At 48.1% G+C, this 17,894-nt stretch overlaps 1 protein-coding gene across 1 annotated transcript in view; it reads left to right on the top strand.

Moving 5' to 3' along the window:
* The first annotated feature begins 279 nt into the window (after positions 1–279).
* Positions 280–17,894, top strand: part of LOC120909448 (oocyte zinc finger protein XlCOF7.1-like) — a 34,238-nt gene continuing 16,623 nt past the window's right edge. The window contains exons 1-5 of the mRNA XM_040321223.1: positions 280–495; positions 6,760–6,869; positions 7,514–7,696; positions 7,956–8,022; positions 8,141–8,217. Of these exons, the coding sequence (XP_040177157.1) occupies positions 6,777–6,869; positions 7,514–7,696; positions 7,956–8,022; positions 8,141–8,217 (420 nt within the window). The 5' untranslated portion in view covers positions 280–495; positions 6,760–6,776. The remainder of the gene's footprint in view (positions 496–6,759; positions 6,870–7,513; positions 7,697–7,955; positions 8,023–8,140; positions 8,218–17,894) is intronic.

Below are 17,894 nucleotides of genomic sequence, written 5' to 3'. Positions count from 1 at the left end.
GGTCACCCCTCGTATAGATATGGCATTGCATACTCATACCATAATAAATATTATTTTAATACTGCCCACAAGCATCACAGAATTTTGCCCTCAATCATCATGGCGGCCGCCATTGACTCTCAGGCACTTATGCAACTCCTGCCCTCAGTTATCATGGCCGCCTCCCTCTCAACCAACGCTTGTGGCCACGCCCGCTGGACATGCGCCAAAGAGGCAAACCATATATGGAAGCGGCCAGGGCACCGCCCCCCCGAGCGCGCCGCTACGTACGGGCACCAGGCGGAAAAGGTTCCCACCGATGGAGTCGAGCGCTGGTCGTCGGCGCAGGAGCGCGGCGGCCATTTTGTTGGAGCCCTGGATTTCGACGAAAGGGGGAAAAAAAGCGTCCGGCCCTCTCCTCCTTCCCGGATAAGCGTGCAGGGGGATTCCTGGGGGCCCTAAAGCAGGAAAAAGGCCTCCAGTTACCGCCGAGGGGCCGAGCGGACTCCCATACAGGTAATACGTGATGTAATTCCCATGTCTGAGCAGCCTTAGGGTGTTTCCTGCCCACATCTCAGGGTCATCAACTGATCTTCCGCCCTAAGGCTGCCCATAGACCAACCAATCTCCCATTGGCATGGATGACTGAGGGGGAATTCCACTTGGGGGCGCTGTAGAGTTCCCTCCGACTTGGCCGACCTGTGTTGGCGCGTGGGTGGTCTCCTTCCCTTTCCTACATGGCAAAGCGAAGGATCGATCAAATTTCCCGACCTTCCTGCTCTCGACTTTCCATGGTTGACCTGCAAAAGCCAATTTCTCCGGGACAGTCACTGGTAGAAACCAGACCGTCTCGAAATTTGGCAAATCGTAGCTATTCTCCCTGAAATTGTGCCACCGGTGATTGTCGAAATGGTGCGGTTCGTAGATATGGGCGATCGAGACTTGTCACAGTTCTTCCCAGGTCGGACGAAACTTGGCAGCCCCCCAACATTCAAGAATTGGCCAATGACGAGTCTTTTCACTTATATCTGGTGGCGAGTGGGGGTTGTATTGAGATCTTGAAGTCTGATAGGTTCTTATGAGGGTTTGGGGCAACAATTACATCCATGGGGCACTCCATATACCACCATAAACTAGGTGGTCTTCGTCAAGTTGGACATTATTGATGGCGAGCCCCCTATGACTTTTAGGGTGCAAGCTCTTCATTGGACACTACAGGCTGCGAGCTTCCATACGGACTCTAGATCGGAAGTCCTGCCGAATAGTTATCTCTCATATCCATTCTGTAGGCCTTTTCGCTTGCCGTGAAGAATCCATCCATCATCGCTTGAGGCTTATAGAAAAACATTCAGTTGGGATTCAAAGTTCTCCGGTCATGGGAGACGGAGAAAGGCCATCATCACTGGACACCTCAAGATGTTGGTTGTCTGGCTTTAAGAAGTTTGTGTCTTCTTTTTTAAATAATTTTGAGATGTGGACCACCTTGTTGAGCGCTTTCTGAATCGACCAGATGGTTCCAACCATTTAGAACAGTGATGGCGAACCTTGGCACCCCAGATGTTTTGGAACTACATTTCCCATGATGCTCAACTACACTACAGAGTGCGAGAGCATCATGGGAAATGTAGTTCCAAAACATCTGGGGTGCCAAGGTTCCCCATCACTGATTTAGAAGAAAACCCATGTCATGCTTGAGTTGGGTTTACTGCGAGGTCCTAAAATGTTGTTGATGTGGTTTTTCTCATGAATCGGTTTTTAGGTTTAGGATGCGGAGTAGATGCCACCGTTTTTTAGGGTCAATCCGCTTACGGTTCGTGTCCTGTGGATGCTGGTTATTTAAGCCCACTAAGTTTCTTCTGTCAAGAGACAGACTCAAGAGTGAACTCAGTTGTTGTTGGCCATCCCTGTGCCAAGGTCCCGGGTCTGCAAACCTGATGTGCCCATTATGAGGAGTTCCCACAATCTCTTAAATTAGTTCGTAGGCTTGCATGCCATCCATGCCCATTATGAGAGGTTCCCACTTCTCTGGGTTCCCACCGCTGGGCAAATACAGTGTGACAGCAATTGCCATTTTATTCCCTAGGGCTCTTTTAAAAAATATATATGTGTGTGTGTGTGTGTGTGTGTGTGTGTGTGTTCCAAGTAATTTTCTAGTGGTTAAACTTCCCGCATTTACACCAGGGGTCGACAATATCCGGGCGCCAGGTCGCAATTGCGACAAAAAATTGTGACCTGGTGCCCGCCGGCAATTGAGACCGCAAAGCCTGCGATCCTGTGTCTCCGTGCTCCATTGCCGGCCCGGTAATTGAGGCCGCGGCCTTGTGAAGTGCCAAGTTCTTCCTTCCGACAGCTGGCGCCATCTGGTGGTGGCCGTTGGCATTACAAGTTAAACAGCAATTCTAATATGTCCTTTTTCACTGCCATCTCCTTCCCTCTAATTAGAACCCCCAAACATATTATTTCTATATATATATATATATATATATATATAACACCCTAGAAAATAAAATGGCAATCGTTGCAATACTTTCTGTTACGCCGTATTTGTGCAGCGGTCTTACAAGCGCACTTTTTTGGGAAAAAAATTACATTTTTTTTTTTTTTTTTAATTAAAAAAATAAGACAACAGTAAAGTTATCCCAATTTTTTTTTTATATTGTGAAAGATAATGTTACGCCGAGTAAATTGATACCCAACATGTCACGCTTCAAAATTGCGTCCGCTCGTGGAATGCCAAGAAACTTTTAACCTTTAAAATCTTCATAGGCGATGTTTAAAAAATTCTACAGGTTGCATGTTTTGAGTTACAGAGGAGGTCTAGGGCTAGAATTATTGCTCTCGCTCTAACGATCGCGGCGATGCCTCACATGTGTGGTTTGAACACCGTTTACATATGCGGGCGCTACTCACATATGTGTTCGCTTCTGCGCGCAAGCTTGTCGGGACGGGGCGCGTTTTCTGGCTCCTAACTTTTTTAGCTGGCTCCTAGATTCCAAGCAAATTTGTCAAACCCTGATTTACACACAGAAGTTTGATCTAAGATGTTTCATGTTGTTAAAAACTTGGCAGACTGCCTGGATTTTTTCTTTACTCACAGAAGTTTATCACTTTGATCGAAGAAGGAAGCATTTGTTACAATGTTTCTTGTTAAAAACTTGGCAGACTGCCCAGATAATATCTTTTGACAGCTGATAAGTCTCTCCTCTTGTTAAATGAAAGAATAAGCAAACTCTGCATTGGAGGTCGTTAGGGGGGTTGAATCGAGATCACGATTTTTTAAAGGGTCACTAAAGGAATTTTTTTTTTTTTTTAGCTAAATAGCTTCCTTTACCTTGCTGCAGTCCTGGTTTCATGTGCTCATTGTTCGTTTTTGCTTTCATGTTGCTGTAAATCCTCTCTGTTTTGGACACATCCTGGTTGCCTGTTTCCTGATGACCACAGTACTGGGAGATTTCTCACGGTGGTCACTAATCAAGGAGGTGTGATTACTGTGTGTAAAACGAAACTGGATTGGTGCTGAGGAGTTTTAGACAAAGTATCACTGCTCTCTATTGGCTGACTGCCCTCTAGTGGCTCTCTGTACATCAGAGAACCAGCAAACAACAGCAAAAACGAAACTACACTGCAGGCACATTATATGATTGTTTTTTTATCTATTTTTAATCATTTTTAAAAGGAATCAGTTAACTATTATGTCTCTATGCCCTGTAAACAGTCATTTCAGCAAAAAAAAAAAATTCCTTTAGTGACCCTTTAAGGACTAATACCTGCTGTGCCCATTATGAGGGATTCCTACCATTACTTGGCTGGGTTCCTGGCTCTGCACACCTACTGTACTCCTTTTATAAGTCTCCCACCATCTCTGCCCTCAGCTCCTGGCTCTTTACACCTGTTGTTGTGCTCATTTTTGGAGCTTCCTAGGACTGTACACCTGCTGTGCCCATTATGGGGGCTTCCTAGGACTGTACAACTGCTGTGCCCATTATGGGGGCTTCCTAGGACTGTACACCTGCTGTGCCCATTATGGGGGCTTCCTAGGACTGTACACCTGCTGTGCCCATTATGGGGGCTTCCTAGGACTGTACACCTGCTGTGCCCATTATGGGGGCTTCCTAGGACTGTACACCTGCTGTGCCCATTATGGGGGCTTCCTAGGACTGTACACCTGCTGTGCCCATTATGGGGGCTTCCTAGGACTGTACACCTGCTGTGCCCATTATGGGGGCTTCCTAGAACTGTACACCTGCCTTGCCCATTATGGGGGCTTCCTAGAACTGTACACCTGCTGTGCCCATTATGGGGGCTTCCTAGGTCTGCTCACCTGCTGTGCCCGTTATTGGGGGGCTTCCTAGGTCTGCTCACCTGCTGTGCCTGTTATTGGGGGGCTTCCTAGGTCTGCTCACCTGCTGTGCCCGTTATTGGGGCTTCCTAGGTCTGCTCACCTGCTGTGCCCGTTATTGGGGTTTCCTAGGTCTGCTCACCTGCTGTGCCCGTTATTGGGGTTTCCTAGGTCTGCTCACCTGCTGTGCCCGTTATTGGGGTTTCCTAGGTCTGTTCACCTGCTGTGCCCGTTATTGGGGTTTCCTAGGTCTGTACACCTGTTGTGCCCATTAAAAAAGGTCTCCCACCATCCCTTCTGGCTTTTTTCTTTCTTTTATATAATGGAGAGTATAATTGGAGGGGAACTGTGACACCAAAAACTCCCAAGGGGACTAGAACAGGGCTTGACAAAATTTGCTTGGAATCTAGGAGCCAGCTAAAAAAGTTAGGAGCCAGAAACGCACCCCGTCCCGCCGAGCTCTCGCACTAAAGCGAACGCATACGCGAGTAGCGCCCGCATATGAAAACGGTGTTCATACCACACATGTGAGGTATCGCCGCGATTGGTAGAGCGAGAGCAATAATTCTAGCTCTAGACCTCCTCTGTAACTCAAAACATGCAACCTGTAGAATTTTTTTAAATGTCGCCTATAAAAGTTTGTAGCCATTCCACGAGCGGACGCAATTTTGAAGCGTGACATGTTGGGTATCAATTTACTCGGCGTAACATTATTTTGCAATATAAAACAATAGGGCTAACTTTACGGTTGTCTTATTTTTTAAAGGTGTATTTTTTTCCCCAAAAAAGTGCGCTTGTAAGACCGCTGCGCAAATACAGTGTGACAAAGTATTGCAATGACCGCTATTTTATTCTCTAGGGTGTTAGAATAAAAAATAAATATAATGTTTGAGGGTTCTAATTAGAGGGAAGGAGATGGCAGTGAAAACATACAGGGGAAGCTCCATTAGCATTGCTGGTTGTCTTGTCATACCAACGGCCACCACAAGATGGCGCCATATCACAGAAGGAAGCATAGGCCTGCAGAAGGCCGCAAAGCCGTGGCCTCAATTACCGACCAACGCGGTCACACGCCGGGGGCGCACGGACACGCAGGATACCCCAGCTGTGCGGCGCCAGGTCGCTAATTCTAGTCGCAATTGTGACCTGGCGCCCGGGGGTTTGTCGAACCCTGGACTAGAACATCGGCTGGGAATTATTCTGCATGGAAGCCCACTATACTTCTTTTACCTGGCTTCTGTACTGTAGGGGGTGACGCCACCATGCTGTTTATCAAAATCCAGAGGAATGCTTGGTAGCCCAAACTTTGTATGGAGACGTTCTTCTCATCACCACACAGGACCATTTTCTCATGAGATTTGTGATAGTCGGCATCTCTTGGCATCTCTCTGGAGGGTTGGCGATGTCACCCTCACCCAGGTGGCACAGGCAGAAACTTGGAATAAGGTAAGTATATTGACCAACTTATTTCCCCTACACAAGTTCTCATCTTCACTGCAGTGGTTTGAGCTGTCAGGAATAGGTGATAACTGGACAGAATGGAGTGGGAGTTCGAATCGGCATTATGGTTGCCCTCAAAGGGCCGGTTATATTTGTAAGACTAGATGTCCAGAACACATCCTCTCCATCCTTCCTTACATCACAGTTCACCCCCAGTGTGCTGTTTCTGTGAAGAAGCTGGGGCTGGGAAACAGAGTGCAGGCTTTGGAGGAGGACCAGAGGAGAGCTGCTGAATTCTGAGATCGGGGGGAGGCAGAGACGAGGGTGTGCTGCGGCTGCACAGAGAGGTGCAGGATCTGAAGGAGGGGTTCTGTCGTCCTCTCTGCTGCTGAGACTGGGAGAAGCAGAGACAAGCCTCTGTGGCTGTACAGAGAGGAGCAGGATCTGTCGGAAGAGTTTGGTCGTCCTCGCTGACTGCTGAGACGGGAGGAGCAGAGACGAGCCTCTCTATGGGAGGAGAGGAGCGGGGAAGAGCCTTTCTACAGCTGCATGGAGAAGCTTAGGATCTCACGGAGGAGTTCTGTTGTCCTCTCCACTGAGACGGGGGAGCAGAGACGAGCCTCTCTGTGGCTGCACAGAGAGGTTCAGGATCTGTAGGAAGAGTTCTGTCCTCCTCCTTTGACGACTGCTGAGATGGAGGAGCAGAGACGAGCCTCTTTGTGGCTGCACAGAGAGGAGCAGGATCTGTAGGAGGAGTTCTGTCGTCCTCTGCTGCTGACTGCTGATATGGGTGGGGGCAGAGATGAGGGGGTGTCGCAGCTGAAGGAGAGGTGCTAGGGCCATATGAATTGGCCTAATGGGCCTTGTGTTTGACACGTGTTGTACTCCATCATCATTGGCATGTATTTTGGTTGTTGATGCCTGATAGTATTATATTTATAGTATTTAGTCTTGTTTATATTTATTACATTGTCATTTGGTGTCCACTGTTTTTCCACCAGGGACCCCTCCTTTGAAAATGGAGAAGGGCAAAATGGAGAAGGGCAAGAGTGAGATGTCGGAGAGGATAATAAACATCACCCTGGAGATCATCTACCTGCTAACCGGAGAGGTGAGGAGGTTTCTGGGAGGTCACATGACATCACTCTTATTATTAATAATAAATCACAGACCTGACCGGAGAAGTGAGGAGGATTCTGGGAGGTCACATGACATCACTCTTATCTCTATATATAAAACACAGACCTGACCGGAGAGGTGAGGAGGATTCTGGGAGGTCACATGACATCACTCTTATCTCTATATATATAAAACGCAGACCTGACCAGAGAGGTGAGGAGGATTCTGGGAGGTCACATGACATCACTCTTATCTCTATATATAAAACACAGACCTGACCGGAGAGGTTGAGGAGGATTCTGGGAGGTCACATGACATCACTCTTATCTCTAATAATAAAACACAGACCTGACCGGAGAGGTGAGGAGGATTCTGGGAGGTCACATGACATCACTCTTATCTCTATATATAAAACGCAGACCTGACCAGAGAGGTGAGGAGGTTTCTTGGAGGAACGACACACCTAGTCAGGGAGACCTGACTCCTTTTTACCTCTAGTCTGGCCATTGTGGTTGCTCTCGCTGCTCTTTTTGCTTTGTGTGCCCCACCACCTACATTGGCATCCCCTTTCTGAAAGCTGTGATTTTTCTAGAACACCGTTTTGATCGTTTTTTTTTCTCTGCATTCGATTTGTAGGATTGCATAGTTGTGAAGAAGTCATCTGGTGACTGTGTGGCTGCCAGCAGCCACGCCTTAGGGTCGGCAGGAACCAGCCATGCCCATATCACCAGCAAGCTTCTCGGGCCCTTTCAGAAGAGAAAAAACAACTACCAAATTTTGAAGCTCGCCAACAAGATCATCGAGCTGCTGACAGGAGAGGTGAGCAGTAGTGGGAATGTCGCATTGCCATTTTTTTTTGGGGGGGGAGAGGGGGGAATAATGTATGGTTCCTTCAAAAACATTCCTTCATTGTTGGGATGCTGTGTTCACTTTAGACATCCAGTTACGGGCAAGAGAATTTTTTATTTTTTTTCTTCTACCACCTTAAGTTGACTGGATTATGTTTCCTTTGCACCACTTATGTGGTTCCCATCCCAGGTTTCAGGATGTCGTTTTTTTCCCCCCTCTCTCTCTGCAGGAGTTGGAATGTGTGGATGATGACAAAGATGAAGTCATGGAAGTCCATGAGCCCCTTTCATCACCAGGTAAGAGGAGACTTTATTGTAAAGGAGAGAGCAGTACGGAGGGTCCACCTAGATCCCCCCCATCATCTCATAAACACATAGAAACAATGTATTCAGTCAGTGTGTGTGTTTCCTACAGATGGATCCAGTAACAGAAATACACCAGAGAGATGTCCCGTATCTCCTGACCCCGCAGACGATGATCAGGATTACGAGGTAAGTGAATGAAACTTGGATTACCAATGGAATGGGTATGAATAAACCTTTTTAAGCTGTGTAGCATATACACTCACCGCCCACTTTATTTAAGTACACTTTGCTAGTTCCGGGTTGAACCCCCTTTTGCCTTCATTCTCGGTGGCATAGATATAACAAGGTGTTGGAAACGTTCCTCAGAGATTTTGGTCCATAGTGACATGATGGCATCACGCAGTTGCTGCAGATGTCGGCTGCACATCCATGATGCCAATCTCCTCTTCCACCACATGCCAAAGGTGTTCTATTGGATGAGATGTGGTGAGTGTGGAGGCCATTGGAGGACAGTGACCTTGTTGTCCAGTGGTGAGATGATTGGAGCTTTGTGACATGGTGACATTACCCTGCTGGAAGGAGCCATCAGAAGATGGGGACACTGTAGTCATAAAGGGATGGACATGGTCAGCAACAATACTCGGGTAGGCCGTGGTGTTTAAACGATGCTCAATTGGTGCCAAGAAAATATCCCCCCCCCCCCCACACCATTACACCACCAGCCTGAACAAGACAGGATGGATCCATGCTTTGATGTTTACGCCAAATTCTGACCCGGCCATCTAAATCGGGGGTCTTCAAACTACGGCCCTCCAGTTGTTCAGGAACTACAATTCCCATCATGCCTAGTCATGTCTGTGAATGTCAGAGTTTTACAATGCCTCATGGGATGTGTAGTTCTGCAACAGCTGGAGGATCCCTGATTTAAATGTTGCAGCTGAAATCCAGACTCATCAGACCAGGCAACGTTTCTCCGATCTTTTATTGTCCAATTTTGGTGAGCCTGTGCAAATTGTAGCCTCAGTTTCCTGTTCTTGGCTGACATGAGTGGCACCCGGTGTGGTCTGCTGCTGTAGCACATCTGCTTCAAGGTTCAATGTGGTGTGCATTCAGAGAAGGTATTCTGCATACATTGGGTGTAACGAGTGGTGATTCGAGTTACTGTTGCCTTTCTATGTATCGTCTGCCCATTCTCCTCTGACATCAACAATGCATTTTCCTCCACACAACTCCCACTCACTGGATATTTTCTCTTTTTCTGACCAGTCTCTGTAAACCCTATAAATGTATGTGCATGAAAATCCCAGTGGATCAGCTGTTTTTCAAATGGACCAGCCCGCCTGAACGTGGCATGGTTGTTGGTCCCAAAGTCACTTAAATACTCTTTCTTCCCCACTTTGATGCTCAGTTTAATCTTCAGCAAGTCGTCTTTACCACGCCTGAATGCATTGAGTTGCTGCCATGTGATTGGCTGATTAGCAATTTGTGTTACCAAGCAATTGAACGGGTGTACCGAATAATAAAGTGGCCGGTGAGTGTATGTCAAAAGTGAGTTTGAGAAGGACCAGACTTGGAATGCTTTTTGTTCTCTCCTGTTCATCTGAAATGGTCCTCTTTGGCAAGGACTGACATCCAATAGTGATCCGTGCTCCGAAATGGGGGGGGCACTGTTGAATGATGTGAAAGTAGCAGTAATACGGAAGAAAATCTCTGATAATGAAAGATTGGGGTGATCCGTGACCAATCAGATGGTCTTTGCTTGCCAAAAGAAGAGCTGCGAGAGAATGCTTTTGCACTCATGACTGCTCTAGGTTGTGTTTTTATTCCTGTGATGCAGCCCAAGCTTTAGACATATGGTAAAAACTATGGGCAAGTCCAGCGTTTGGCCGTTGCTTTGCACATGATGGAGAAAAGGTTTTACCAACCTAAATACACAACCCACACTTGATTTTGCTTCATGGAACATTTTGTAAATGGATCGGTCCACCTTTCTGTGTATGGTACTTCTCCGACTTGTACAGTTGTCTCGCGTGTTCCAAATTTTAGTTCGATAAAATAAGACGGCGTTCAACCAAGTAATGAAAATAGACTGACGTTCTCCCATACAGAGAGGCTGTGCCGGTGACTTGTCCTTAAGGTTCCCCTAACGGGGAAGTTCCTTCAAGGACTGCGCAGGCGCAAACTTGCCGACGGAAATCTCCGAACCTCGCCCAGCATCCAGGCTCATTCTTTAACATCCCCGTGGATTGGAGGATGTTAAAAAAAGAGGCAGGAGGCGGAGCGAGCCGTCCGAGCGAACCTAGGACGTGAGGCCGACTGGCCACTTTCCCCGAAATCCACTTCGCCCTGGATGCCGGCCGAGGATCGGAGATTTCTGTCGGCAAGTTTGCGCCTGCGCAGTCCTTAAAGGAACTTTTTCGTTAGCCTGAACGATATGGTTCCGGCTAACGAAAAAGTTCCTTTAAGGAATCAGGTTGCGCCTGCACAGGAACTTCCACGATAGCCAGAACCATACTGGTGTATTAACGTTCTTGTTCCACCATATGGGAAGTTCCACAACCGACTGCGCAGTCTCCGGGCATGCGCAGTAACAGGCTATGGGCAGGCTGCGGAAATAGCCGAACAAAACAGCTGATCGTCAGCTGTGGAACACGGAATCGGCAGCTAGCTGCTGAGACAGGAAACCCGGCTTGTGGAGCGTACCAAAAGTCAGCAGGGGAGGACGGAAAGCTTCACTGCGCCACACCGTCAGTTTCATAACATTTCCTCCAGACATGTATATTTATTACATCCTTTAAATTGTGTTTCTGTGTAAATGGATCGCAATCTGGCCGGTGCAGCACGTCGGGTTTGAAACGGATCGTAGAGGGGGGGGGGGGGGGCTGTGTGCGGCTCTATGGGGCTGACAGAGCAGGAGGAGCTCACTTACTGACAATAGAGCGGCCCATCCAGGGCACCAGTCAGCGAGCACCCGGGCGGGGGAGGCCCCATAGCTGCCTCAGGGAGGGAGGAGGAGAAGATGACCATCTAAGAAGTTCCACTACCGACTGCGCAGACTCCGGGCATGCGCAGTAGCAGGCTACGGAAATAGCCGAACGCAACAGCTGATCATCAGCTGTTAAGTGGAACAAATACCTTAGCTGGAACAAGCCCGGCAGATCACCTGCACTTTGCAGATCAGCTGCTAATTTTGTCAGGGGGAGGTGAAGGCTGTATACTAGCCTGATCCTCCGCTTCACTGGCAAATGGCACTCCACCCCTATACCCCCCCACGATCCAGCATTGGCCTGTTCATGACGTCCTCACGTCTAGAGCAGTTCTATGGGCGTGATGACGTCAGGAACAGTCCACCATGCTAGACCGCGGGAGTGGGGGCAGGAGCCGCAGGGACTGCCTTCTGCAATGAGGATCAGGTAAGTATATCTCTGTTCTCCCATCCCCTAGACAAAAACAAGAAGTTGACTTGTGCAGTGCAGACGCAGTCCCACGGCATTGGAAAATATTGGGCTTGAAGATGCATGTAATTGCTGTCCTTCCATTATGGCCGTGTACAATACCAGAGTGTTAATGGGGTAAGAAAAGCTGCTTGTATGCTTCATTCCCTTTTTATTACGAGCTGACCACCTTCTAGTAGATCTTTTGTTTTGTATGGACAGACTCTTGTAAATTTCCCATTCAATATCTTGCCTTTTGAATGGCGTTTGATGGTTGACCACCTTAACCACCTCCTGCCAACTGGGTCTTAAAGCAGAAGTAAACCCATTCGTAAAACTGTTTCCTTTCCGGCATGTAATATTACGTGACCACTGTGATTGGCTTCCACAAAATGGCGGCCATCTGCACACAAATGCGGACTCCCTGTTGCATAAATATGAATGAGTTGGGTAAAAGATGGCTTCAGCTCCTGTTCTCCGCCTGCAGAGAACTCCTCAGACACGTCCTCACATTTAAAGCGGAGTTCCAGCCTTTTAATGTTTGTTTAAAAGTCAGCAGCTACAAAAAGTATAGCTGCTGACTTTTAATAAACAGACACTTACTTGTTCCATGGTCCAGCGATGCGGCCGCACGGAGCGTCACTCCTCTCCTCCGGCGCCTCCATTCACACTCTGGGCACCCGACAGCTTTCAGGTTCACGGCCGGGCACGCACTGCGAATGCGCGAATTGCGCTGGGCTCCCAGAGTGGACAGGCGTTCTCCTGGGACCTGTCGCATGTCCCAGGAGATTGCTTAGAGGGAGGAGTCGCCTAGGGGGAAGTAGGACAGGAAGTCCCACTCCTAACAAAGCCCACACTCCAAACACCCCCCCCCCCAACGTGGCATGTAAGGGGAAGAGGAGTGCTTAAAGCAGAAGTTCCACTTTTGGGTGGAACTCCGCCTTAAGCCCCAAAAAGGCGAAACACATCTGAGGAGTTCTCTACTGGAGAACAGGAGCTGAAGCCACCTTTTACCCATGTCCTTCATATTTACACAACAGGGAGTCTGCGTGTAGAAGGCCGCCATTTTGTTGAAGTCTACTAGAGCCTGACCGGCTGATCCTTTCCATCTTGCACCAGTTGCTGATCTGACTGATAAGCCGTATCATTTTACGTGTTTTGGGCTACACTGTGATTGGTCGTCACATGATCGGGAGCCCGTCCCACCACCACCTGATCATAACTAAAGACTGGGGGCTGTCTGTGACTTCCACTGCCATGGACACCAAAGTACTCCATTTGGGTGTTGAGGCCTTCCTTGCCGCGGTACGTATGAGTTATGTGGTCGGCAAGAGGTTAAGGAACTTGTTTGTGAAAACCAAGAAAACTATTGCATTAGGTTGGTAACTTGAATTGTGGATGTTGGTTTGAGAATTATTCATGGTCTGAGTCCCAGGTCCTGGGCCAATGTACGAACACAAATATAGGTGCTTGGCTGTAAGGCTGGTTTTGTCTGAGCATGGCTCATTAAACATGAATGTGGCTCAATGTCATGTCTATCTAGTCGCTGAATCTCGGTCCTCCTGAACATCTGTACAGTGAAATAAAACTAGACCTTCAGAACAATGTCCTACGGGCCTCCTGAACCTATGGAGAGGAGGATTACATTTGGTGTGGAGCACTCTGCACATTTGGACTTCATGTTCCAATATCTGAAAGCTGTTGTGATGTGAAAAATAGAAAACTTTTGTGACTCAAAGTACTTTCCAAATCGACCCTCCCCCCAAAAATGACATTATGGTTTTTCTCTCTTTTTTTCCTATTTTGAAATACACTGAACTGTAGAAGTTTTTGAATAAATAGTTTACGGAAAGGCACAAGGTGGGAAGGTAAAAACATTTTGGTATTATAATACTACCCTTTTACGAACCTTCCTTTGTGTGGTGTCCATTTAGGAAAACAAGCCCTGCTTGGCTCCTAACGGGCAAATTAAGGTTTCCACCGACCTCCATGAATAAAGCCAGACAATAAGAACATTTTTCTGGTATATCCATCCCAAGAGGAAACATTCCGTGGCTAATTTCTATGGTGAAACTGGATTGTGTGGTTGTTCCATCAAGGATTTTCAGCAGACTGGTCTGTAGAATGAACGTTCCTTTTAAGATGAAGAGCACAGCACTGGATACAGTGGCAGAAAGCTTGTTTAAAGCCCAACATCAAACCAAGTCTAGATGACTCTTCTCCACCAGATGCCATGAAGCCCTGTCAGGAACCTCTGAAGGAACCCTAAGGTTCCATTAAACCTCAGTTGAGAAACCCTGCTTTAGACTGTAGAGTTGGAGTCCTATGAGTAATACGTTTTCGAGCCAAATGGAAAATCAAAATTGATATTTCTGAGAGGCAGAAGTTGCTCAAGGAACCCCCAGCAACCTCTGGAGGAACCCTGAGGTTCCATGAAGCCCAAGTTGAGAAACCCTGCTTTAGACTGTAGAGTTGGAATCCTATGAGTAATAATTTTTTCGAACCTAAGTTTTCGAGCCAAATGGAAAAGTCAAACCAAAATTGATATTTCCTAGAGGCAGAAGTTGCCCGAGGAACCCTGGTTGAGAAACCCTGTTTTTATAGTATCGCCATTGCCCTTGAGTGTTAGGGAGGGAATTCTCATAAATATTGATAGGCAGATTCGAAAAATAATATATCCAGGGCTCGCTTTGTTGTCCCTATATTTTTTTTTTTTATTAACCTATGAACTGCTGGTAAGACTAGGTGCCACTGACATGATTCAACCACATGTTGTTTTGTGCGCCGTCTAGGTCAATGACCTGGTCGTTATTAAAACCGAAAATGTAGATGAAGAGGAAATGTATTCGATGGGCAGTCAACCATGTTTGAAGGAAGAGACCCCTACAGATATTAGAACAGGTCAGTAATGAACCCTAAATTTTTATTTATTTTTTTACCTTAATGCTGCTCATAAAGTATGGCCAGTTCTGCCCCTAAATTTTTTTTTTTTTTGTTTGTTTTTTGCGATCTTCATGCAAATGATAGGCTGAGGAATGCCTTGTACATAAATATTTACATTTATTTAATGGATTCCCTCTAGATGGTCAAATGAGGCAGAACATGAAGGGGTGTCAAATGCCAGCTTGGGATGTAAAACCGAGAATCAAACAATCTCCAGGTGGATTTCCTGTTCCTCCAGCTGTCCATCCTGGAGGTCAGAGTTCTGACAGGTCAACAGATTCTAATCCTAAACAACCTAAAGATACTTTTAAGCCCACTATCGTCCCGGATACCTCCACAAAAGGCTCCAAGAGACGCAACAAAGAGTTCTTCTGTGAGTTCTGCGGGAAGTGTTTTACCCAAAATATCAGTCGCATCATACACCAGCGGACTCACACGGGCGAAAAGCCTTTTCCATGCACGGAATGCGGGGTGAAGTTTTCACGCAAGTCGATCCTCGTCAGCCACGAGAAGACCCACAAGGGCGAGAAGCCATTTCCGTGTTCGGAGTGCGGAAAGTGCTTCGCCAAGAAATCGGACGTGATGAGACATCAACGGATCCACACCGGGGAGAAGCCCTATTTGTGCCCTTTGTGTGGAAAGCGCTTCAGCCAGAAGTCCCACCTGGTGGAGCACCAAACCATCCACACCGGTGAGAAGCCGTATTCCTGTGACATGTGCGAGAAAAGCTTCACGCAAAAGTCTCACCTGGCTGACCATAAGAAAGTCCACATGGGCATCAAGCCCTTTGCCTGTTTGGAGTGCGGGAAGGCCTTCACCTTGAAAACTGTTCTGGTGGAGCACCAGAGGATCCACACGGGGGAAAAACCATTTAAATGTGCAGAGTGTGGGAAGAACTTCACGCAAAGGTCCATCCTCACTAAACACATGAAGGTTCACTATAGCGAGAAATCCTTCCAATATACTAACCCCCAGGGGGGTAACTATCTTCCTCTGCTCCCTCTCCAGCAATCCGTGCCGAGTAGAACTTCCAGTGATGGCAACCCTGGGACTTCGGCTGTAGGAAAGACTAAATGGCTTCCGCCTTCTGTAAAGTAACTGTGCTTGTTGGATGTGAAACCGAGGAAAGGCCAACACCCGAGTCTATAGAGTTGATATGTTACATGGCATTCCCTTGAACTGTCGGCTTGACAAAGCCAGTATCTAGAAATGAGTCGATTTGTCTCAGTGTTCATGCTAAAAGGAAAAAATACTCCACACGTGATCCACCAACTCCACTTCCACCGGTTTTGCCATTAGCGAGCCGTTGTTCAGCCAATGACGATATAAAATGGACAAAACGTTGACTTCCCCCCCAAAGTAAGACTGACAGCTCACACCGAAAAAGTATATTCCGCGACTATGTTATGGAGTCTTGTGAGCCACGATGCTGGTTGTAGTCGCATGAGTCACGATACTTTGACGGACTAAGCAGGAAAGGTTCTATATACACTAGATGGACTGTAATAAAATAAAAAAAATAGACTTGCTCATGATATTTAATCAAGTGTAGCTTTAGCCCTGGTTTACTGCAGCATCTTTCCATGCTATTTTATGCAACATGTGACACTCGCACAAAGTCACATGACAAGTCAAAAGGCTTTCAATTCAATAGGTTGCCTTCTTAAAGGAGTTATAAATTAATAAATAAGAAGGTTTTTGTTAATACATTCTATGCATTAAGGTAAAAAGCCTTCTGCTACAGTGTAGCACTGTCTCTCCAGCACCCCCTAAAACTTACCTGGAGGTCCATCTCTATCCAGCGATGTCCACGAGTACACAGACACCCCCCCCCCCCCCCCCCATCCTTGATTTTGGTTTATAAAACGTTGGCCCCCTTATACCTTCTGTTTTCCCCGCCACCAGTCTGTGACATGGCATCTCCCCCTGCTGTAGGGGGCAGACCCAGGCATCTCAGACTTCTGGTATGACCTGCCCATTTACCTTGTGGTGTTTAAAGCGGAGGTCCACCCTAAAAAAAAAAAAAGAAAAATAACACAAACGCGCTCTTTAAAATATATATAAAAAAAAATGCCTGTTGCTAGGCAGTCTTCCTAATCTGCCACTTCCTATACCACGGCACTCTTCTTCCTCCTCAATCTATCTTCTGGGTGTGTCTCCCAGAAGACAGCCGCCCAGTCACAAAGCGCCGCACAACTTGCGCATTAGCAGTAGGAAACGGGCAGTGAAGCCGCAAGGCTCCACTGCCTGTTTCTCTTAGTGATTATGGCAGTGCCGGAACACGATCCGAAGGCCGACATTTTGGGCGCCCAGGACAGAGGGGGCCTGGAGGAGCACACAGAGGGGGTGGAAAAGGACAAGGGGGGCCTGGAGGAGCACCAGGGAGGAGACAAAGGAGGAGCACAGAGGGAGTGGAAGAGGACACATAGGGGGACCACAGAGGGGCGCGGAGGAGCACAGAGGGGGATAACAGAGGGAAGCAAAGAGGGGGAGGACACAGAGGGGGTGGAGGAACACAGAGGAGGAAACAAAGGGGGAGCACAGAGAGGGCGGAAGAGGACACAGGAGTATGGAGGCGACTAAGGGCGAGTACTGAGGAGGTGGGGGAGCACACAGGAGGGGAACCACAGGAGCGTGGAGGGGGAGCACAGAGGGGGCCTGGAGGAGCACACAGAGGGGGCCGAAGAGGACACAGAGGGGGACTGGGGGAGCACAAAGGGGGGCCTGGAGGGGGCAGAGGAGCATAGAGGACACAGAGGGGACGACGAAGACGACTGGGGGAGCACAAAGGGGGGCCTGGAGGAGCACCGAGGAGGAGACGGAGGAGCACAGGGGGGGGCAGAGGAGCATAGAGGAGGACATGGGGGGGGGGGGGGGACGACTGGGGGAGCACGGAGGAGGAGCATGGAGGACGACACGGGGGGAGGGGGGGCCTGGAGGAGCACCGAGGAGGAGACGGAGGAGCACAGAGGGGGCAGAGGAGCATAGAGGAGGACACGGGGGGGGGGGGGACGACGACTGGGGGAGCACGGAGGAGGAGCATGGAGGACACCGAGGGGGCGGAAGAGGACACGGGGGACTGGAGGAGCATGGAGGGGGAGCACAGAGGAGGACCAGAGCAGACTCGGGGAGCCCCAGGAAGGTGCGATCAGTTACAAGCACCAATCTCCCTGTATACCTTTTTAATAAAGAAGCTGAAAGCCGCTTCTCCTTCTCTCACTACCGCGGCTTTCAGCTGCTTTTATTAAAAGGTATACAGGGAGATTGGTGCTTGTAACTGCCCCACCGATCCTCCCTGCCCCCCCCCCCCCCCTTTACGCAGGTATCGGGTTAAGTATCAGCGCTCTTGCAGTGCAACCCTTTTTTAAGTGGTTTGTTTGGCCTGTTTAATATGAGGACTTCCTGTCCAGTTCCAGGTTAAAAATCAAGTTGGGCAAAACGCTGCTCAGCCGTGCACATGAAGCTTTTGTATTTTATGGATGAATA

This window comes from Rana temporaria, chromosome 8 (genome assembly GCF_905171775.1).
Source record: "Rana temporaria chromosome 8, aRanTem1.1, whole genome shotgun sequence".
Lineage (NCBI taxonomy): Eukaryota > Metazoa > Chordata > Amphibia > Anura > Ranidae > Rana > Rana temporaria.
The sequence above is the reverse complement of the archived record's forward strand: the minus strand, read 5'-3'. Positions and strand labels throughout refer to the sequence as shown.